The sequence below is a fragment of the Nannobrachium achirus genome (genome assembly GCF_963921795.1).
Source record: "Nannobrachium achirus genome assembly, chromosome: 17".
NCBI classification, from domain to species: domain Eukaryota; kingdom Metazoa; phylum Chordata; class Actinopteri; order Myctophiformes; family Myctophidae; genus Nannobrachium; species Nannobrachium achirus.
Window position 1 is genome coordinate 12,346,487 of NC_137824.1, and position 24,867 is coordinate 12,371,353.

The following is a 24,867-nucleotide window of genomic DNA, read 5'->3' on the forward strand; positions in this document are numbered from 1 at the left end:
TCTCATTTTGATCACAAGACACAATTACTGAGTATCGGTAGGCCTACTTCTCCAGCTTTAGAATATGTATGATACTGATTTATACGAGACAGGCACTGGCATTTTATTAGTTCAGTAGTTTACAATCAGCATAATGATTAGCAGACTCAAAACTTGTATTTGGACCATCATAACTAACCCGAACACTACGGTCCTTTTGATTTACAGACCTGTTTGATCATTCAGGGCTAGCGCTCTGCCTCTCTGGTAAATAATACTGTCTGGTAAATTATGTCTGGGGCAAAACAATATATATTTTGACACAGTATGTCCACACAAGCCAACATGACGACGACCCTGTATCTGGATTAATAATTTTGGAGCTGCTAAATGATCTATGCTGCGGGTCTAACGATAAATGAATAACACTGCAGTATTCAATAGACTGAGGCATTTATTATGACTGCTAATCTAATCATTCTTTACCCTTTTTTTCATACAGGTACCTTGTTTCATCATCGCTGTTACTGTTGATCTGGATTGATCTTCGCTCGTGAAGAGCACAACAAGAAAGCATACATAATGCTAACTAAAAGGCTTTTATTTTCTGAGCAGTCGTTACCATCACTAATGATCTGCATGAAAGACTGACATGATCTAAACATGATTAATAAAATGATGCTTTGATATACATAAACTGTAATGTCTCGATTTCATTTTGATCTAGTCAATGGTAAATGTTTTTTGTATGTGGTAAGTTATTTGAATGTGTTCTGACCTCTGAAAGCTTACAATGATGGGAAGTTGTAAACATTGTGAAAACGCTATATTGTATTGTTTCATACACTAAAGCATTTTGGTATGAAACCCCATTTAAATGCAATATCATATCGTTTAGCTGCATAACATTTCTGGCATTTGTAATTAAAAAAAAAAGTTTCAGGTTGACAAAACTTGTTTATTTAGGAAACGGTTTGCAGGTGAAAATGGGAAGTGGAGTGGAGTCTAGCATCTTCCAGACTGTAGAATAGCCTACCCTATTTGTGTGTATAGATTGCCTCATTATATATACATATATATTTTTCAAATGTTCAACGTTTATTGGTGTCATAATTGTAGTGTGATCGGATGTACAGCTGCTCTTCTTCAGACATCAAATTCTTCAGCCTGTATAGAAATAAAGGAGATGATGCTTAGATTAGATTGGTGAGACTAAAATAGACACAAAAGTAAATTTTACAATTTGTCATAAAACAGTACAGTACAATACATTGATCTAATGGCCTAGTGCAGTGTTTCTCAAAGCAGATTTCAAGGTCTCCCTTTATATCTGACAGTGTACAAATGGAACCAAATGAACCCTTCAGGGTCCAGAGTTACAGACTTGTATGCATTGACATGCAAACCCCCCCAATTCGCACCTCGCTAAGGCTTTAGTATCACAATGGGATGTTTGAACAAAGAAACAAGCATTGCACAGTACCTATGCATATCAATAGACCTCCTGTAAGTAGCTAGGTGTTGAGCGACCCCCTCCAAACATCACTATGCACCAATAACGTTCAGATCTTTCTGGAATAGCAAGCGTGGGTCTAACAAATGCGGCGTTGATATCATAGAGGTATAAAATATAGGATGACTTGATAATATGGGCTATGTTGTGAATGTACCTTACGATGCTAAAAGTAGTTCTGTAGATGCGTTTTACGTCAGCCGTATGTTGTGACTCACGTTGTGTTTATTCATGGCTGAAGCTATGGGCTGAAGTAACTTACAAGTAAAGTCTATTTGTCCTTTGTGTGGACATTGAAATCATTTACAAGTTATAGACAAGACATATGTCTCATTTAATGGCCCCTGTTTATTAGATCAATGTATTGTTTTTAGGGCGGATTCACCCACAATGTGGCTAACTTTAAAACGAAACTTTTTACAAGAAATATAGCCCCAAACCCTTCAAAGATCCCAATGACAAACCCACCTAACAAACGTTTACTTAGGAAATAGATTGCTGCACTCTGACAATTATACAATATTTCTTATTTACCTCCTTTCTTTGTTCAGCATCTCTCAGCCTGTTGTCCACATTCAGCTTCCTGAAACTCTTCCCTTTGTAAAAAGTTAAACTGTCTAAGACACTAATCGATAAAAAACAAACGCGAAATAAAGTAAACATACAAGCAGAGACTTGAAATAGAAAGAGTAAATTAAAAAATAGCAAGTATAAAGCAGTTAAAACTGCCGCGGAATGTAATGTAGTGGCTCCAGTGCCATTGTTTACAGAATGGAGGAACTGTGCACCCGCGCTTCACTAAGGGTGGACGCGCAGAGGAACAGACTAGAACGCGCACTGAGGCCATACTCTATCCTGATTGGTGGAGATCTTTGTGGCGAACGGGAAAATTTCGAGCGAGCTATGCTCGTAACAGGGGACAGGGTGGAAGTCCGTATATGGTCAGCGCACATTATAGTCAGGTGCATTAGTGGAAAATGTACACATTTTATTTTTATTTGAATGAAAGCGAAGTCCTGAATATACCTTTAAATTGACATTTTAGAAATATGCAGATACCCTCTCTACACATAAAACTTTATGTTGGGTTTGTTTACTGTTGAGTGAGAAAACAATGTTGCACCTTAAAGGGCCACTTCACCTCTGGGACAACCCGATCTTGTTTTATTGTTGGTTGGGACACGATCAACACAATCCCGAGTTATTTTTTGTGTTCAATCTGTTTTTTTTTTAGATATTTTAGTATTTCAGCATGTACTAGTGATGCGTTTTGCATCATATGATGCAAAACGCAAGATAGGGTTGTCCCAGAGGTGAAGTGGCCCTTTAACCCTGCAAGGCCCAGCGTTGCTTTCTGGCAACATTTTTTAAATCATTTTAAAAAAAATGTTATAGTTAGTTTTCCTGTTCTTTTTTCACATTAACATCACCATTAAATCCTATTGTATAGTATTACAATGCCACTGGCCACAATATTTGTGGGCTCGCCTATAAGGCGAGCACACTTTAGATATTGTCATTATTGTGGGCTCGCCTATAAGGCGAGCACACTTTAGATATTGTCATTATTGTGGGCTCGCTGAAGGCGAGTCCAGCTTGTTATACCCCAGTTTATATTTATTTATTTCTAACTTCCAAGGTTCCGTACCCTTTCTTCGTCCGCTTTCAACTCCCTCACACTTTGTGCTAGAAACTTCGTTCCAACTTCAACATGTTCAGCTTTCTACAGTGATGTGTGCTTATATTTTTCTTTTCAAAATATTTCATATTTTTGGAGATATTTAACTTTCAAACTTTTATTTTTCCTCCTTATAGTGGGAGTCTATGTAGAAAAGTGCCCACTTTTTTGGCGCACATTCTTTGTGCTCTTATATCTCTTTCATACTTTCATATAAAAACCTCATTCCAACTTTGAAATGTTCAGCGAGGTTTGAAGTTTCATTGTTGTTTTAGAAATTTTTTAAAAGTTTATACTGTTTGATATATTTAACTTTATTCATAAATCTTTCATCCCATAGAGAATGAATGGGATCTGACTTTCAAATTTTCACTTTTTCACAAAACTTTATAGCCTCATTACTCTGGCATACTTTTACGTAGGAACGCGATTCAAACTTGAAAAACGCTCACACGCCTTTGGACTTCTTCATGGTTCAAACGGTATTCGAAAACGTCATACCGTTCTTCCACAATCGCAGTCCAAAGGTAGAGTGGTTTGGGGTATTTTGGGGGCATTTTTGTCGGGAAAACCATTCCTAGAGTGTGGCTAGAGTGGAGGAGATTTTTTGTTGTTCCCAGATTTACTGTGAATGTATTGTCCTCACGGCCAAAATATTCAAAATGTATGCATGTTTTTTGGCACGTTTGTAGCCACGCTCGTCGTGTTTCGTAAAGTGCGACTAAAATAAAACAGAGACTTACAGAATTTCATCTATGGCCCTCTGAGTGCCGGGTCGCGGCTCAGACCCCCCATTCGCCTCCAGTCATTTTTTTCTGGTTTTCAGATTTTTCTTTATTTTCCCCCAAACATTTCTAGCTTGCTCTCATGCGCACATTATTGATCCTTTTAACATCAGAATCGCAATGTTCGTAGAGCCACTCACCGAGCCACTCCCCGAGCAAAGACTATGTGTTTTCAACTTTTCGTGTTTCCGGGAGAGCGATCAGTTCGTACACTTGCGCTCCCTATTCAAACCAATGGATATGGCCCATATCTTGAACAAACAGTTCTACAGCTCAGAAGCAAAGGTGCTCCTTATTAACTTTAATTACAGTGCTGAGTCAGTGGTCTCACATGATTTACAAGCTCACAATAAGTTGCACTGTGTAACTTTGTGAGCTTGTAGATCGGCTATTTATCTGGTTCTCAAAGTGTGGTCCAGGGAACACATGGACGCACGGTCGCACACACGCATGTATGCACACATACACATGCATACTCACGCACGCACGCACGCACGCACGCACGCACGCACGCACGCACGCACGCACGCACACACGCACACACGCACACACACACACACACACACACACACACACACACACAGTCACTTCCACATGATTGGTAGATTTAATTCTAAAACCAGTCCCATCCCAATGATTTTTAGATCTAATTCCATCGGCAGTTCCAAACCATAATTTGTAGCTCTAAATCCATCACCTGTCACATCCACATGATTTGTAGATCTAATTCTAAAACCAGTCCCATCCCCATGATTTTTAAATCTAATTCCATCGGCAGTTCCATACCATAATTTGTAGCTCTAAATCCATCACCTGTCACATCCACATGATTTGTAGATCTAATTCTAAAACCAGTCACATCCACATGATTTGTAGATCTAATTCTAAAACCAGTCCCATCCCCATGATTTGTAGATCTATTTCAATCGGCAGTTCCCTACCATAATTTGTAGCTCTAAATCCATCACCTGTCTCATCCACATGATTTGTAGATCTAATTCTAAAACCAGTCACATCCACATGATTTGTAGATCTAATTCTAAAACCAGTCCCATACCCATGATTTGTAGATCTAATTCCATCGGCAGTTCCATACCATAATTTTTAGCTCTAAATCCATCACCTGTCACATCCACATGATTTGTAGATCTAATTCTAAAACCAGTCCCATCCCCATGATTTGTAGATCTAATTCCATCGGCAGTTCCATACGATAATTTGTAGCTCATCCACATGATTTGTAGATCTAATTCTAAAACCAGTCACATCCACATGATTTGTAGATATAATTCTAAAACCAGTCCCATCCCCATGATTTGTAGATCTAATTCAATCGGCAGTTCCATACCATAATTTGTAGCTCTAAATCTATCACCTGTCTCATCCACATGATTTGTAGATCTAATTCTAAAACCAGTCCCATCCCCATGATTTGTAGATCTATTTCAATCGGCAGTTCCATACCATAATTTGTAGCTCTAAATCCATCACCTGTCTCATCCACATGATTTGTAGATCTAATTCTAAAACCAATCACATCCACATGATTTGTAGATCTAATTCTAAAACCAGTCCCATACCCATGATTTGTAGATCTAATTCCATCGGCAGTTCCATACCATAATTTTTAGCTCTAAATCCATCACCTGTCACATCCACATGATTTGTTGATCTAATTCTAAAACCAGTCCCATCCCCATGATTTGTAGATCTAATTTGTAGATCTAATTCCATCGGCAGTTCCATACGATAATTTGTTGCTCATCCACATGATTTGTAGATCTAATTCTAAAACCAGTCACATCCACATGATTTGTAGATCTAATTCTAAAACCAGTCCCATCCCCATGATTTGTAGATCTAATTCAATCGGCAGTTCCATACCATAATTTGTAGCTCTAAAGCTATCACCTGTCTCATCCACATGATTTGTAGATCTAATTCTAAAACCAGTCACATCCTCATGATTTGTAGATCTAATTCTAGAACCAGTCCCATCCCCATGATTTGTAGATCTAATTCCATCGGCAGTTCCATACCAATTTTCAATTTTCAAAAAACTTTTTTTTTTCAAAAACTTTTTTTTTCAAAAAACTTTTTTTTTCAAAAAACTTTTTTTTTTCAAAAAACTTTTTTTTTTCAAAAAACTTTTTTTTTTCAAAAAACTTTTTTTTTTCAAAAAACTTTTTTTTACACCCTTGCGCTTAAATGCATTTTCTACTATTACTTCATAACAGTTTCGAGCGAGCCCACGCAGTTTCTGCAGGAACTGCTTTTCTAGTTAGTGTGGTTGCCCTTACAGGGCAACACACTATAGTCCTCGGGAAACTTTATTTATTCTTCTAGATAAACTTTTATTTCGGCGCGTTTCACCGTCCACAGTTTTTGCGCCACACACTCGCGCCATATGTCAAATCGACCGGGTTCATCGGGAATCGTGTGCTATTATTGCGATAAGAGAAAAGTTGTATCGTTTAATTGATATTAATTTATTAGTGAATTAATTTTCCCCATTGACTTATAATGGGAATCACAAAAACTCACATTCAATTATTTTTCTCTCACAAACCATTGGGGCTACAGTTTCAAAACTTGGAGAGGAGGTTCATAATGCAGGCAAGGATTAACTGAAAAATAATTACATCATTCGGCCTCATGGTGGCGCTATAACAGCTCACTTTACGTTTTAACTTATAACTCTTGAACCGTAGGTTGGAAAATTAAAATTATTTTTTCCCTGGATTCCTTGGGTCATGACGCATCTCCCTATATAGGCCACGCCCATTTGCGTCAGGATAGATTTTCCGCCATTTTGAATTTTCTTCAAAACACACTTTTCGCTCCTTATCCTACATATTTTCTCCAAATGTCACAAAAATGGGTACACGTGATCTATGGACCCATGCGATAAACATAGTCAAGCGATATTTCGATAGTCCATACCGTTCGCCCGTAACAGTCTTACGAAGTTCGCGGGAGAGGCCCGGTTCGCGAAAAATAGCCATGAATCACAAACGAAACATCCAGTCAGCACCAAATTTTAACCACAAATCGTGGGTGGTATACTCAACAGATCCCCAAAAGCATTTCCACCTCGACCCATAGGGGGCGCCACAAACGCGCAAAACGTAACTGTTTCATGCCAAAATGTGTTTTTCAGGGGGAACGACCCTCTCAAAACGAAACACAAACAATCTCGGGAGTGACATGAGAACTTAATCACCTTGGAAAATTTGTGGGAGGAGCGGGCAACCACACTCGCAATTTCCCAAATTGCACATTTTCTAGTTTATTTATCTAGTAAGTTCTCCTCAATACTTTGGCACCTTTCTACTCCTACATACTTAGTGAGAAAATGAAAATAAAAACATCAATGTGTTCAGCCTACAGTGGCGACGTGTGCTATTATTTTATACAGCAATCGGCCAAATGGTGGCGCTGTTGGAAGCCTTCGAAAGTGCGAAATTTGAACAGGTATAGCTCATGCTGTGTTTGAGGTAAAGCCATGAAACCTGTATACACTTATGCGTCTCCTCATGCCGAACAACTTTTACCCTCTAACTTTTGACCTCTGACCTTTAGGTCTCCCACAATTCGGAATTATATGAAAAACAGTAAAAATCTATCTCCTCCTGGGATTTTCGCGTCAAGTGCACAAAACTTTTTTCACATGAACTTTGGACCAATACGGTCAGATTGATCAACCAGATTTTTTTTAAAGTGAAACATAATTTTTTAATAATTCAATTAATATTGCGGTTTTAAGCAAATTATTCTTCTGCCTCTAAATCATACATGCAAAGTTACACGTTCATGGCATTTGGCAAAGATGTAGAGGGTTAGTCAAAGTATCACTGAAACCAATTTTATTCCAATCGGCCAAAGGGGGGCGCTATGCGAAGCGTCTGAAAATTCAAACTTCAAACGGGCATAAGTCATGACTCGTTTCGTTTGAAGACATGCAACTTGTTACACGCGTGCTTTGACTCAAGCGGAAGACATCTGTGTCGTTGTTAAGTAAGCTCCGCCCTTCAATTATCCGCCATTTTGAGCAGTTTGTAAAACGCGTAAACCCGCTTTTATTCTGGAATTTTCGCATCACGTGCACAAAACTTTTTTTACGTGAACTTTGGACCGATATCTAAAGATCTGTCAGATCGGATTTCTTTAACTCATTGAGTGCCAGCCTATCACCACTAGAGGGCGCCCAGTGACCAGAGAATAATAGAGATATGCTGGTAATGCATGCCCAAGCCCTGGAGCCATGACTTTTTTTACAAAGGAAAGGACACTTTCCTTTGTGCATGTACAGGAAGAGGATGAAGTTAGCTTGAAGTTAGCTATTGGCTACCAAGCATTTTAGAAGCCTTATTTTCGTCAACTTAGCCATGATTAAACCTTGCACACCTCATGCATGGGAAAAAAACAGAGAAGAATGAGCTCTAAAAAATCCAATGCAATCCTGGATTGCATTGGAGTGGATTTGTGCAGTTTGTTCACAGCTTTCAAACAAAAAAATCCGATTGGAAATCCGTTCAGGCATTCTTGAGATAATCGCCATTATGTTTTACATGTAATGTAAACAAAAATGGCTGCCCTGTATGTTAGATGGGGTTGTATGGGGGTGGAACATGCAAAATCGCGATTGAAATCATGTTCACCAGATTTGATGGGGTCCCAAAAAAAAAAAAAAAAATTCAAAAAAAATTTTTTCAAAAAAAAAAAAAAAAATTTTTTTTTTTTTTTTTTTTTTTTTTTTTAAAAGCCGAACTTGTTCGGGATCGGCACACTACGATACGCTAATAAAGCCGAACTAGTTCGGGATTGGCACTCAATGAGTTAACATTGAAACATGCTTTTTTAAATAATTCAAACAATATTGCATTTTTATGCAAATTATTCTTCTGCCTCTAAAACATACATGCAAAGTCACATTTTCATGACAAAAGTGTAGAGTGTAGTGTAGAGGGTTAGTTCAAATATCACTGAAACCAATCTTACCCCAAATGGCCAAAGGGGGGCACTATATAATTTTGAGCAGTTTGTAAAACGCTTAAACGCTTAAACCCGTAACATGTTCATGGCATTTGGCAAAGATGTAGAGTGTTAGTCCAAATATCACTAAAACCAATCCTACCCCAATTGGCCAAAGGGGGGCGCTATATCATTTTGAGCAGTTTGTGAAACGCTTAAACCCGTTAGGATTTTTTTTTGCAATTTGCATGAAACATTCTACACACAATCTAAGGACCTTTATCTAATATGCCTATGAAGTGCACACACACAAAAAAATAATAATAATGAATATAGCTGCAAGCAGCGATAAAGTGGCCAAAGCCAAAAACACCTCAAATCATGAACACAGCCTGCAATGTGCGTGAAATCTTGCAAGCACATTCCCAATAGGTCAAGGAACTGATACCACCCTTCTTACATTGGCCTGTTATAGCGCCACCAGCGGGTCAACTTTTGCACAACACATTTTTGGAACAAAATGGACCAATCTTTGACATCAGTAACGTGAAAGAGAGCACTGCCTGCGATCTTGACATTTTGTACATTTATAGCCATTGTTTTCTGGCTTGAAGCGAGCCCACAATTGTTTCGAAGGAACAATATTTTCTAGTTGCATATAAATACCCCCCACACAGGCTGACATTCACACCTCCCAGAGAAGTTGAAATTCCAGCGTCTGGACGAACAACATCTCACTTTTTAACTGAAGCTATTCCTCACTAAAACATAAGTAAAATGCCTGTAATATTTTTTCTTTTCGTGATCATTTGAATATCTAGAACACGTGCATATGTTAATATTGTGAAAAATTTCCCCAAAAGAGGTGAAATTAATTCGGGTCTTGCAGGGTTAAGTTAATCATCTGGGGGTCCCGACCCACAGGTTGAGAACCACTGTAGAGTCTACAGTACGGCTCAGTCCTACACTGCCTCCACTGTCCCTCGAGGTTTGCAACATTTCCTCTTTCCAGTAAATCAAACATCACTAGAGGGAACACACCCATCTTCACAGTGAATCACTCTCACACACACACACGCGCGCGCACACACACACACACACACACACACACACCCGCGCACACGCGCACGCGCACACACACACACACACACACACACACACACACACACACACACACACACACACACACACACACACACACACACACACACACACACACACACGCGCCTATCTACAAGCTATGCCTGAAAATTAACGCCTGGCACAACTAATTAGCATAATTTTTAGGCCCGGTCCGAAAACGTCAGGTAGGGTCGGGTTTGGGAGGAATTTGAGAACTCTATGACTGAGTAAAAGTATTAAAATATTTTTAAAAAAAAATGTATATTTTCCTTTTTTTTTCATTGAGCACAGCAGATGTGGCCACGCTGTGGCCCTGTGTTTCTACCAGTAGGACTGTTATGATTATGACATTTTACATGACGATTAATTGTCACTCAAATAATTGCGATTAACGATTTAATTGTGTTTTTGTCGTTGACAATTACATTTCTGTTTGGCTTTTAGGCTTTGAAGTTGCACATGGCAGATATGACACATAACCTAAATATACAAAGAAATGAAGGACATATTTGACAACTTTTGACTTTAAAAAGAACATTGATAGTGGAAATAGCCGATCTACAAGCTCACAACGCGTCGCATCGCGACGCGTTGTGAGCTTGTAGATCGGCTATTTCCACTATTTTTTAAATGTTTGAACATTATATAAACATTTTTCAACATGTAAACGATTATGACGATTATCACAAAATAATTGCGATTATGTAAAATAATTGCGATTATGTAAAATAATTGCGATTATGTAAAATAATTGCGATTAGACGATTATGTAATAATTGTGACAGCCCTATCTACCAGTAGTGTAAAGTAACTAAGTACATTTACTGAAGTAGGCCTACTGTACTTAATTACACTTTTGAGTTGTTTGTACTTTACTTGAGCATTTCCAATTTCCAATACTTCTACTTCTACTGCACTACGTCATGGATCCACATATTGTACTTTTACTCCACTACATTTATTTGAACACTTTAGTTACCAGTAAGGCTCCCTAATCGGGAGATAAGCGACCGTAGGTCACTTATCTCCACAAATATGGCAAAAATGTGTTTTGCCAAAATCTTCCTGATCCATGTTGATGACATGAGTGTAGACATACTGTGTAGTGATTTTCGTGATTTTAGGGCAAAATCTGTAGGAGCAGTGTCCAAAAATGTGTTTTTAAAAATCGGCCTGGAGGTGGCGCTATATGGGACAGATTCATGTTGATGGGATGAGTGTAGACATACTGTGTACCGATTTGCGTGATTTTAGGGCGAAAATTGTCGGAGCAGTGTCCAAAAATGTGTTTTGCAAGAATCGGCCTCATGGTGGCGCTAGAAGAGGGCCATGTGAGAAATGAGGGGTGGGGTCTCCGCGCCGGCAAGGCGGACGAATAGGTACCGGCCCCGGCTGTCCCGGTCGCTCCTAGCCGGAGTTACGGCATTTTATGTGAGCTGCAGTGTAGGGGGTCCTCCACTGGGGGCGCCACCACTTTTGCATCCGTTCTGGAGCACCAGGAGTCGGTGGTCCCCGGGAATTGCCCGTGAGCAGCCCCGTTGGGGTGGTCATTTGGTCATGTTTGCGCATTTGGTCATTTTTTACATCTGGGGGTCCCCCAGGGACCTGGGGGTCCCTGGAGCTCCGGGGGTCCTTGGAGGTTGTAGTTTGGCAGCCAAGGAACGTGTGTGCAAAATTTGGCATGGATCGGGGCAACGGTTGCGGAGATATAAGCAGGGAAAAAGTGTGACGTGTGAGGTGTGACAGACAGACTGACAGACAGACGGAGGGACGGACGGACGGACGGACGGACGGAGTTACTTACACTTTGTGGTGGTTTTGATAGTAAAGTGCGACCTACGGTCGCAACTATAGTTACTTTGTAGACTTTGATAATTATTGCAAAACCTACATTAACGACCACAGCCCTATATACACTTCGGCCATTTGAAAATAGCCGATGCGACACATTGTGAGCTTGTAGATCGGCTATTTTCAAAAGATTGTTATCCATTTGAAAACTTGAAATGGGACATTCTGCCTAATAGTTTTGGTACTTTTAAGTACATTTTGATACCACTACTGTTGTACTTTTACTCAAGTACATTTTGAATTCTAGACTTTTACTTGTAAGGGTGCCCTCACACCAAAATACCTAGAGTGGAATCCGCCAATGCATTTCAATGAGAATGGAGCGTTTTTTGCAGAAATCCTCTACTGGCAAAAAAACGCTCCATTCTCATTGAAATGCATTGGCGGATTCCACTCTAGGTATTTTGGTGTGTGGGCACCCTAAAAAAGCAATTCTATATTGCAGTATTGATACTTTTACTTAAGTAAGAGATGCAAGTACTTTTTTTCCACCACTGGTTTCTACTGCCACGGTCGTCAACAGTATCATCATACTGTACGCTCACATCATACTGTACTCTCACAGCAGGCCGCGTGTGAAAGAGGTACCGTGCACAGGGGGACCAACACACACACACACACACACACACACACACACACACACACACACACACACACACACACACACACACACACACACACACACACACACACACACACACACACACACACCAATAAACACCCCTTTCAGACCACAAACCACACACACGTGCAAACGCGCGCACACACACACACACACACACACACACTTCACAAGATAACTGTGATAGGGAAGTGAACTCCACCCAGGCCTTTTAAAAGATGCTGCTGCTGCTGCTGCATGTGTGTGTGTGTGTGTGTGTGTGTGTGTGTGTGTGTGTGCGTGTGTGTGCGTGCGTGCGTGCGTGCGTGCGTGCGTGCGTGCGTGCGTGCGTGCGTGCGTGCGTGCGAGCGAGCGAGCGAGAGAGAGAGAGAGGGGGGGGGGGTGACAGAAGGGGAGTTGAACTACCAACCTTGTAGACTTGAGAGAGAGAGAGAGAGAGAGAGAGAGAGAGAGAGAGAGAGAGAGAGAGAGAGAGAGAGGGGGGGGGGGGGGGGGGGTGACAGAAGAGGAGTTGAACTACCAACCTTGTAGACTTGCCCGTAGGTACCGTTGCCCACCACCTCCACCAGCTCAAAGATGCCCGCTGGGTCCTAAAGACAAAAGAAGACGGTATGCTTGGTCAGTCATTATATGATATATCAGGTCGTTTTCTTTAGCATAGCAAATCATAATAAATTACAATGATTTTTATTCATTCTAGTTTGACATACAATTGTGGACTTAAAAAAAAACATGCTGCTATTTACAGCCCAAGCCCGGCCTGAAGCCTGATACCTTTTTTATTTAATTGAATTATTAATATGATTTAATTATTTCCGAGTGTGCTTTCATCGCGCTCTGATAAAAACAGACCCAGAAGAAGTCAAGAACACAAACACCACATTGACAAGTAAGAAATCCTCCTCCAGTCACTGTATGAATGAATGTATAGATCACTGTATGAATCACTATATGATCACTATATGATCACTGTATGATCACTGTATGAATGAATGTATAGATATGATATGATATGATATAGTACTTTATTGTCAGTTCACACTGAAATTTGTCTTATGACACAGCAGTCATGTATTCAAAACATATATACAAACATTTGTAACACATCAAGGCATACGTGACATGCTGAGTCGCGGTGCAGCCCCTGTACCAGATCACTGTATGAATGAATGTATAGATCAGGGGTTTTCGAAGTGGGTGCCGCGTAGAGATGGACCGATTGCAAAATTCTTGGCCGATACCGATCCACCGGTTTTATGAAGGTCTGACCTGCCAAAACCAATATCCAATACCGATTTCTTTAGCTAAGAACTAGAAAATACGGTTGCTCCAATACCCTTTTTTTCAGGCCAAGTAGGCCTACAAGACATACTTAAATTTGAGTACCAATAAGCTAGAAGAACACTAATGCCATATCAATCACAATAGTACAATATCCAAAATCACAGACAAGATCCAGTCTAATATGACCGTCTGGACTAGGAAGGAGGAAAGCAGGTGACGCATCCTTTTCCCCTTCTTTGACATTGACATTGACATGGACACAGGAATATGGAATATGTCCTTACATTGCAAAGGTAATCAGCACCATCTGTATTCTGTAGGCAGCCACTAAGTAGACTGGCTGCTCTTGCTAATGTTTACTTTAGTCACAGGACCAGAGCATCATGCTGTGCTGCGCAGTGCAATAGACACAATCGGCATAAAACCGGTATTTATGTCAGTGACCTGCCGGTCACCGATTTGGCCAGTTTGATACAATACCTGCGGATTTTTGGTATTGGCCGATACCGATGTCCATCCCCCGCGAGAATATTTGATAATATTTGGAAGTTATTTGGACACTTGAAAAAATATTTAGTATCATTTTAAACTTGAACTAAGTACAAAGTAATTTTTAGTCAGTTCTAACCAAAATGGCTATTATCTCAACGTTTTCCTCGCAACATAATCACTAAAATATCGTCACTGTCCGGGCAGAAACCTCGTATCTCCAAGTTTCAAATGTGTACTTCTTTTGGTAAAGCAAAAACCTGCTTCATTATACAAGACTGTCGATCTAACTGTCGATGAAAACAGCCGATCTACAAGCACACAACGCCTTGCGATGCGAGGTGTTGTGTGCTTGTAGATCTGCTGTTTTCACTAGTTTAGTACATTTTGTAGATGATAAATACAAAACGAACGGTTTTGAACATACAGGGTTTCCACCCGACAACAATGATATGCTATAAATATAAGGTGTTGGGAGTGAAAGTAGCATGTGAGGGGTCAAACTAGGGTTTTGTCATGATGCTGAATCCATTGCAAGCATTTATTTTGCATGAAAAACATTCCTTGGGCTAAAAACAGACCCACAAAACGATGGTTTAGTAATGAATCATCACTTTTCACCGTTTTGTAGGGGCCATTTGTAGCCCACGGAATGTTTTTTTTTGTGTGACAATATGACATTTTACATGACGATTAATTGTCACTCAAATAATTGCGATTAGCGATTTAATTGTGTTTTTGTCGTTGATAATTACACAGAAATTATGGACATATTTGACAACTTTCTACAACTTTCTACTTAAAAAAAAAAATAACATTGATAGTGGAAATAGCCGATCTACGAGTCGCATCGCGACGCGTTGTGAGCTTGTAGATCGGCTATTTCCACAATTTTTGGCTATTCAATATTTTGAAAATATATATAGCCTATATGAAACATTTTCAACATTCACGATTATGACGATTATGAAAAATAATCGCGATTATGTAAAATAATTGCGATTAGACGATTATGTAATAATTGTGACAGCCCTGAGTCAAAAGAGTTTGGGAAAGGGGGGAAATTAGTCGCCCAGAGGCAGCACAGCAGTTTAAGGTTTACAAAGTTACAGAGAAGTAAGAAAAAGAAAAAGGTACTGTTGTGCACAGTCAAAAAAAACAAGGCACAATGAAAATAAGAATATATACATAAAGTGTCAAAAAAACAGTCAACGCTCATAAGTGTCACGTCACACACAAATAGCAACACTTAAAGCACAACTAAACAATGCAGCGCCAAGCAAAACAAAAGTGTTCATAACAGTCAGTGTTAGTCAGTGCAACACAAGTATCTCACTGCCGTGTCAACACAGCAATAGTACTCAATACTAGCACTAGGGGTGGGCAATATAATCGATATACAGTAGCAATACATCGCGATAGTTTATTTGCCAATACTGTATCGATACTTCAGGCCGTAGTATTGCGATACTTTGAGGAAAATAAAATATGTTCCCATGCATAGGAACCAATGGTAGATGTCCGGTCCTGACACTCCGCTGCCTCTAGATGTCGGTTCACTATAGTAGCTACTTCCCCTTCCCACGGTTCAGTGAGGTCTGTCGAGAAAAATGGCTGCCAACGACGAAAACAACAACATTAGAGCAGCGCCTTCAGCTTTTAAAGCTGATATATCGCAATAGTATCGCAATAGTATCGTATTGCAAAAATTCGCAATACATCGTGATACTATTGCATCGTGACCCAAGTATCGTGATATGTATTGCATCGTGAGATTCTTGCCAATATCCACCCCTACTAGCAACACAACCCAATAGTGCAGGGCCAAACAATAAGTGTCCATAATCAGTGCAAAAAAAATAAAAAATAAAAGAGAATGTATGTCCTCGCAGCAGAATTCCACACACTTCAGGCTGACTTTGGATTTAGCATTAGCTGGCAAAGTGGCTTGGAAAGAAAGGTAAGGTAAGAAGGTAATGTCGGCTTGCCACACGGAATCGTCCCGTATTCACCCGATGTCACCTCCAAATTTGGGCATTGTAGTGATGTCAGTCATGTGATGTCAGTTGGGCATTGTTACCACTGTTTAGTATCAGCGATGTCAGTATGAGTTTCCGGCCAACAGGGGCGATAGTACACTTTGATTGATTGATTGAAGACTTTATTAGAAGTTTGCATAGGAAAAGGTACAGTTTCATGACGGTACAGTTCACTGGTACAAGGTCTACTAAAAGGAGATCCATGAAAAGACTAAGCTTATTTCCACAGGAAACCATTTAAGTATCTCATATAACATTGAATGACAGACAAATAGAACACAGTACTATGCAGTAGATATGTAAAGAAAAAAGAAAAAAGAAAACAGTAAGTCTAAACAAACAGTAAGTATATACAAAGAAGGGGCAGGGGAGGGTAGGGTTGGGCTATATACCAGACTCGTTGTGCGCTTGTAGATCTGCTATTTGGTGCCGGGGGGGACGACAAGATTTGGTGTCAATTGAACCGCACCAAGAACACTCAGGTCTGTTTTTATATATTGTAAGTATAAAGAGTCTGAAGTGGTTAAACTGAAGTAATATTGATCAATTCCAAAATATGATCAATGGTAAATGGTGCGTTTATATAGTGCCTTTAAAAGCGCTTTACAGAGATTGGGTGACATTCACCCATTCACACACATTCATACACCGATGGCGGAGGAAACCATGCAAGGCACCAACCTGCTCACCGGGAGCAACTAGGGGTTCAGAGTCTTGCTCAAGGACTCTTCAACACTAACTCTGGGGGAGCCCGGGATCGAACTGGGAACATTTCGGGAACCCTCCGTGTTCTAATGACGGATTCTCTACCCCTGAGCCACTGCCGCTTGCGGCACCTCCCAGCTCCCTTGTACATAATAGGCTAGTGTTGTGTATGTGTTGATGAATTGAATTACATAGGAGGATCACAGTGGAATCCTAGCAGTCTAGTGCAGGGGTCTTCAACAGGGGGTCCAGGACCCCTAGGGGGTCCCCAGAGTTACTACAGGGGGTCCTCCAAATCTTCCAATCCTTTTTATATTAACAACTTGAAGCCTAGTGTCCATATTCTGAGAACTGTAGCCAAAAATAGCAGATCTACAAGCTCACAACGCCTCGTGCTGTGAGGCGTTGTGAGCTTGTAGTTCGGCTATTTTCGGCAAAGGGGTTTGGTGTAGAGAAGAAAAGGAGTACACTAAGTACAGAGTGAAAGGTCAAGTTTATTAGGTAATGACGGCTCAAGTGGTGAAATATCTGAAAACACAAATTGACATGAATCCAAAATACACTGATGAAAAAATACACTATGAACAGGTTGTGGGGGTCCCTGCTTCATCTCTCTCTCAACTAAGGGGTCCTTGGCCTGAAAACGTTGAGGACCCCTGGTCTAGTGTGTTTTCATTTTCAGCCTTGCTGTGCTACGTACGTTCACATTTTCTGACTAATTACTAATGTAAGCATTCAATCAATCAATCAGCCAATCAAACCTTATCACTAACGGGACATACAAGTAAATGGTAATTGGTGCATTTATAAAGCGCCTTTATCCATAAGGTACTTTAGAGATTCAGAGTCAGACATACACCAATGACCGAGGGAACCATGCGAGGCACCAACCTGCTCATCGGGAGCAACTAGGGGCTCAGTAACCTCGCGTCACCATGGTGATCGTTTACAACGGGCTGTTTGATCCGGTCTAGGCAGAAACACATATGGCGGACACCACATGCAGAAGAAGCTTTGTTTTGTTTCCCCAATCCCAATTAAAATTCTCGAGTCGCCTAGTGTATAGTCTCGCCAGTCGCTACGAGTTGGACTAAAAGATGCATATACCAAACACATTTTCCAAAAGCAAAACTATGCCGCACGCCCGCATGAAGGGGTTTATTAGGTAGGTCCTAAAAGTATGTCCTTGAGCGCAGGGGAATTATTTTGGGTTCAAATCCGGTTTGATCTTTCCGGCAGCGTAAAGCCTCTATCAGAGTCCAGGGTGAAGAGCTATTCACTTCACCGCGGTGTAGTTTTCTAGCTATCACCTAAAGATACATAACAGAGCCTAGGTGATAGCTAGGAAACTACAACGCGGTGAAGTGAATAGCTCTTCACCATGGACTCTGATAGAGGCTTAAGTGGTTTCCGCTCCCGACCGGATCAAGCCCCGAAAACTAAGTGAAGGAATACCAGACTAGGGGTCTTGCTCAAGGACTCTTCGACACTCAGGGGCGTCACACCAAATTCTGGGCCCTGGGTACAAGGATTCAATGCGGGCCCCCCATGAATGTTAGCTATTGAAAAATAGCTCGCAGCCCGGCACTCGGTGCCGCGCTGCGAGCTTGTAGATCTGCTATTTTTGAAAAATTGTGAAAATGTGTGCAAGAAACCTATGTTTCCATGTCAGTGGTGCTCAAACCTTTTCATGTCAAGGACCCCCAAGATGATATGTATTTGGCCACGGACCCTTCATCTTAAAACATTTAGTTCCAGGGACCCCCCAGAAGCAAAATGTGAGTTACAAATGTTCGCTTAAAAAATACATAAATTCAAAGATTTGTACACATTTTCACGACGTTTCAAAAATAGCAGATCTACAAGCTCGCAGCGCGGTACTCGGTGCAGCGCTGTGAGCTTGTATATCTGCTATTTTTCAATAGCTAAAGTATAAAATAATTAAGGCCCCTCCACCTTGGGCCCTGGTAACTCAGTCCCACTCCCCCCCCCCTCCTCTAAGGACACTAACTAATGGGGGAGCCCGGGATCGAACAGGGAACCCTTCGAACCCTCTGTGTTCTAAGACGGCAACTCTACCCCTGAGCCACTGCCGCCGCAGGTTGTTGTGGCCCCCTTAAGGACCCCTGGGGGTCCCCAGAGGAGGGGACCCTTACTTTGGAAACCAACCTCACTAAACAAAACAACGCACAAGCACGCAATAAGATGACTAGCATATATCGGTTGAATTGAAACCTAAAAACATAAGACAACTTCAAACTTTTTTAGTTTTCCTGTCTTCAAACTGAGTCTGTTCTGTAAACTTATGTTGTCCTCCACACTGTTTACACAGACCCCCCCCCCCCCTCTCTCTCTCTCTCTCTCTCTCTCTCTCTCTCTCTCTCTCTCTCTCCCCCCCTACTTCCAGACAAATAGGCTACATTTTGCACAACAACTCAACGTTACAAATGGACAAACTGACACTCTAGATGGCATTGTATAACAATCTATCTTTCTCATGTACACATCATACCGAATGGACCGCTATCATGGGTCCATTTGGTTACATTCTATACACTCCATACGAGTGGCAATTGACAATGATTATTTCACTGTGTGACCCCCCCCCCCCCCTCCCTCCCTCCCTCCCTCCCTCTATTTTGAGACAAATCCAGACATTTTGCAAACTTTCATCAACTAGGCTAAAACTTAGAAATAGACAAACTGATTTCATTGAATAACAATCTCTCTCTCTCTCTCTCTCTCTCTCTCTGTCTCTCCCTCTCTTGAGAGAAATCCAGACAGATAGGCTAACTTTTTGCACACTTTCAACATCAACATTCAACAACTTTTGTAACTTTTAGTAGGCTAAAAGTTACAAACTGACACTTTAGATTTCATTGTATAACACACACACTCTCTCTCTCCTCTCTCTCTCTCTCTCTCTCCCTCTCTCTCTCTCTCTCTCTCTCTCTCTCTCTCTCTCTCTCTCTCTCTCTCTCTCTCTCTCTCATAACAAACAGATCTTTTCTCTCTGACTAAACAGTATAATTCTTCTCACCCTGAGCGCAGTGAGGTCTATGCTGTCCAGGCTTCGGGTGGTGTTCTCCCTCGACATCTCTGCTCCTCTCCGAGGACTTGCAGATCACTTATTTTCCTCCTCCAGTCTCCTCCGTGACTTTTAGAGTTGTTGTTAAGAGTTGTGTGTGTTCTTATGGTCGCTTTATGTCCTCTGCTGTTTAACGGTCGCTGCTTCTCCTCCTCCGCCTCGGCGGCAGCGAGGAAACTAACGGTTTAAAACTAAACGGTTAATTCCGCTGCTGTAGCCTACTCTGCTGCCACGGAGCACTGCTGCTGCTGCTAGCCTCCATACCGAGTGTTTACTGCTGTCTGTCTGTCTGTCTGTCTGTCTGTCTGTCTGTCTGTCTGTCTGTCTGTCAGCCAGAAGCAGAGAGAGAGACTCACTCAGGAAACTAACCCGGAAAAACCGAGGAGGAAAACTTTTTTTTCTTTTTTTTTTGCTCTCTCTCTCTCTCTCTCTCTCTCTCTCTCTCTCTCTCTCTCTCTCTCTCTCTCTCTCTCGGAGAGGAAGGAAAGTTAACCCCCCAGCCCCCCCAAAAAATACGGCACGCACGCACGCACGCACGCACGCACACACACACACACACACACACACACACACACAGAGAGAAATACATAAATACACATAAATACATAGGCCTACATACTAGTAATTCATACCAGTAATACGCCCTATGGGCGAGAAGCAACCTCACCCTAAAGGGCGAGGTTGCGCACATGGGCGCGTTGACGCATCCGCCTGCATGGGTGACAGGCTGCTGCGCGAGCGCTGGCACTTTGGCAAAAAAACAAACAAAAAAAACCACAGACCTGGCACCCTGTAGACAATATGCCTTCCGGTGTGTTCCAAGATTTCTAGCGGAAGTGCTGCGTTTAACGGACGTTACGTACGTCATGCGGTGCGGGTCTGTTTACATTCCCTAGCGAAAAAACTAAAATAGATTGTAGCTCTTAACTCGCTCTTCATAGGTGTAACATTGCTTGAATCAATGTTTTTGTTTGTATGACTTTGACTTTTTCGTGCAGGGAATACGTTTGCAGGGACACCGCACTGTGAAAAACATACAGTTTCCGGTGAAATTCTCACGGCGGAAGTTGAACGCCTTCTGCCTTCTATTGTCACCAGGCTTTTCTCTTCGGAGATGAGTAAGCCTGGCTACGCGAGGCTACAGACCTGGTGGTTAAGTTTGACAAATGTGTCTAATATTTTCCCAAATATGGAGATGACATTATGACATCATAGATGTTTGACGTCATAGATGACATGAGACTGACATGTCGATATATGGGCATTCCCAAATATGGGCTTAATATAGAGGACATCAGGGATCTCCATGTATGGGCATAAAAGGGACAAGAACAACATTCGATTGCAAGTATTGATAACAATATAGCCTATACCAAAAGGTGGACATTCACTGATACAAGTACAAAAAGGCTTGCATTAAAATAAAGTCCAAAGTATTGTCATCAAATATACTGAATTATCAATACACCTGTAGCCTACATTCATATCTTTATGCAGAATATCCTATTTCACATTGCCGGTATGCGATGCAGATCAGCTAGTTTAATGTATTTTTCTTCTTTTTATTTAGTTAGATATCAGTGGTCCTCAAACTTTTCAGGCCGCGACCCCCAAAATAATCATATTTTAACTGGGACCCCCCCCCCTCCCCCCACCCTGACGAGCACTAAGAGTTGAGGAATTACATTTTGTTTAACACGGTTCTATTGTGAAAATAGCAGATCTACATGCTCTGTAGATCTGCTATTTTCACAATGTCTGCCTCTAATTTTTGACAATTTGGCCAATGTTTAATTTGTCATTTTAGAGGTATTATAAAGTCCTTATATTATCACTTTAGAAATGTGCAGATAGATACCCTCTACACTTAAACTACATGCCTAGTTGGTTTGTTTACTGTTGCGTGAGAAACAATGTTGCACATTAAGTTAATCATCTGAGGACCCCCCCCCCCCCCCCCCCCGACACAATTTTGGGACCCCCCTGGGGGTCCCGACCCACATGTTGAGAACCACTGACCTAAATCTGCAAAGTAACTATAGTAAGCCGTCAAATAATTGTAGAGGAGTAAAGTACAGAGTATGAAAACATGGAAAGTACCTAAGTAAATGTACTTTGGTTACGTTCCACCACAGCCCACACACCTGCTGTGCCGTACAGTCACACTGAAACTGACTTGCACAGTTCCACTGTAACAGTGTGCACTAGGGCAGGGGTTTTCAAAGTGGGTGACGGGGCACCCTGGGGTGCCGTGACGGCAGTCCAGGGGTGCCGCGAGATCATTTGATAATATTTGGAATTTTCTTGTATCATTTCAACTCATTCCCTGCTAGGCCCGATAGTCCCGAGAATTTCCCGTTTTTGAAAAAATAAAATAAAAAATTGGACCCCAAAAAATGTAGTAGACATGATAGCAATCGCGAAATTGCATGTTTAACCCCCATAGCAACCCCATCTTTCAAACATGGCAGCCATCTTTGTTTACATTTTGATAATATGGCTGCTAGTTCATGAATGCCTGAACGGATTTCCATTCGGATTCTTTTGTTTGAAAGCTGTGAGCAATGTGGACACGTGGTGCATTATCTAGGCATGGGTGTGCATGATCCGTGCACTATGAATTACATGGAAGTCTATGGAGACGAATGGCATATGGGAGTTCGAAGGTATTTTCAAAAGACGGGGAATGTGCTAAACTTGTAAACCAAGTACAAAGTTATTTTCAGAGTTCTAACCAAAATGGCTATTATCTCAACGTTTTCCTTGCAACATAATCACTAAAATATCGTCACTGTCGGGCAGAAACCTCGTATCTCCAAGTTTCAAATGTGTACGTCTTTTGCTAAAGCAAAGCCCTGCTTCATCATACAAGACTGTCGCACAAAACTAGTGAAAACCTGCTTTACAAATCGCGAGGCGTTGTGTGCTTGTAGAAATATCGTCACTGTCGGGCAGAAACCTTGTATCTCCAAGTTTCAAATGTGTACGTCTTTTGCTAAAGCAAAGCCCTGCTTCATCATACAAGACCGTCGCACAAAACTAGTGAAAACAGCCGATCTATTGTGTGCTTCTAGAACTGCTGTTTTCACTAGTTTAGTACATTTTATAGATGATAAATACAAAACGAACGGTTTTGGACATACAAGGTTTCCACCCGACAACGACGATATGCTATAAATATAAGGTGCTGGGAGTGAAAATTATAATGTACGGGTGCCTCGGATTAAAACAATATTCATGGGGTGCCCTGAGACCAAAAGGTTTGGGAATCCCTGGGTGTAGCGATACATTTTAATAGCGAGTTGATACATATCACGATACATGGTCGATATTGGTTCATTCATGGCATTACGATACGATTCGATTCAGTAATTTAAAATCGATATAGTAACTATTTAGCAAAGAAATTAAATCTGTGTGAAAGCTGAAAGGTGTGGATAGTGCAGGTTTTAAGGGAAACATGCATTATTTTGGATATACGTAAATAAGTAAACACAGCGATTATCTGCCAAATACATGGACATTGTATATTGACAAACCTGCACCTTGACATGAACCCAGAGATTACACACATGTATCAGTGTAGCTATGGAAAGGAAAAGTAATTAAACCCCTCCTTTAAAAAATGTCTTCTTAAAAATGCTAAATACAATGCACAAGTAGGTAGTATCGATACAATCGATTTTTAGCTGTTTTCATTTCGATATACTTAGATTTTTTAAATTAAAAACGATATTTCGATAGTTACTATATCGTTACACCCCTAGTGTGCACACATAGACATCAAAAGGGGCTTGAGCCCTCTCCATGAATGCAGATTTAACTGTGGTGAAAGAAATGCAAACTCCCTCTTTCCATGCCATATACCTGAAGGCAGCATTCAAGAGAATCGCCTTGTCCAAACTCTCCTGAACTTGAATACAGTGTCTTAGGTTGAAAAGGTTGCCCTCTCTGTGTAGAAATCCATGCCGTTACACCACATCTCTTCACTTATTATGCTTAGTTAGCACTGTTATTATGTGGACTACGTTGTGTCTTTGTATTATTCTTATTTTTTTTAATGGACCGAAATAAAGACTACTACTACTACTAGTTCAGTGTGGTATCATGCACCGAAAATAGCCGACCTCCAAGCTCTGTGCGAGAGACAAGGAAAGTCCTTTGTGCCGGCTTTTCTCAAGCAATACAACGACAACGAGACACATAACGGTCACTTACCAAGGCCAATACCCAGGGGGCAAACCAGCCTTTTTTTAGGAAACCTGCATTTGCCCCGACATACAAAGTTGTCCACCAGAAATATTATCTATGACCCAGTAGGATCACAACCTATATGGACAACCCGGTCAATTTGTACAACAAAGTCCAATATTAGCCCCTATTAGTTTTAATGGGGGGTGAATAGGGCAACATTTTAAACTGAGGGATATTTCCACGAAACTTCACAGGTTGATCAATGGTATACATATGAACATTTTTTGTATTGCAAGTTTCCATGAAATCCAATATGGCCGCCACAATATGGCCGCCATAATGTAAGGACCCAGAAAATAGGTTTTGCCTCTAACTTCTGAACCAGATGAGCTAGAAACGCAAACTTGGTGTCTATTTCATGGTGTCTGACCATGGGAGACTCAATGGAATAGCTAATTTTATTATTGGGTAATTTTATTATACTGCACACATCGCGAAGCCAGACATCCCTTGCTTCACTGAATATGGATGGTCTCTCAGTGAT

The 24,867-nt window shown here is 41.0% G+C and overlaps 1 protein-coding gene across 3 annotated transcripts in view; it reads right to left on the reverse strand.

Annotated features, from left to right (window-relative positions):
• LOC308302113 (mitogen-activated protein kinase kinase kinase kinase 4-like) overlaps positions 1-20,390 on the reverse strand; it is a 173,742-nt gene extending 153,352 nt beyond the window's left edge. For all 3 annotated transcript variants that reach the window (XR_013962934.1, XM_080746309.1, XM_080746308.1), the window contains exons 1-2: positions 20,082-20,390; positions 13,049-13,114 (exon numbers count right to left, since the gene is read on the reverse strand). Coding sequence is in view for 2 of the 3 variants with exons in the window: in XM_080746309.1 (XP_080602435.1) it covers positions 13,049-13,114; positions 20,082-20,138 (123 nt within the window). In the remaining variant the exon portion in view is untranslated. The remainder of the gene's footprint in view (positions 1-13,048; positions 13,115-20,081) is intronic.
• Between the last annotated feature and the right edge of the window lie 4,477 nt (positions 20,391-24,867).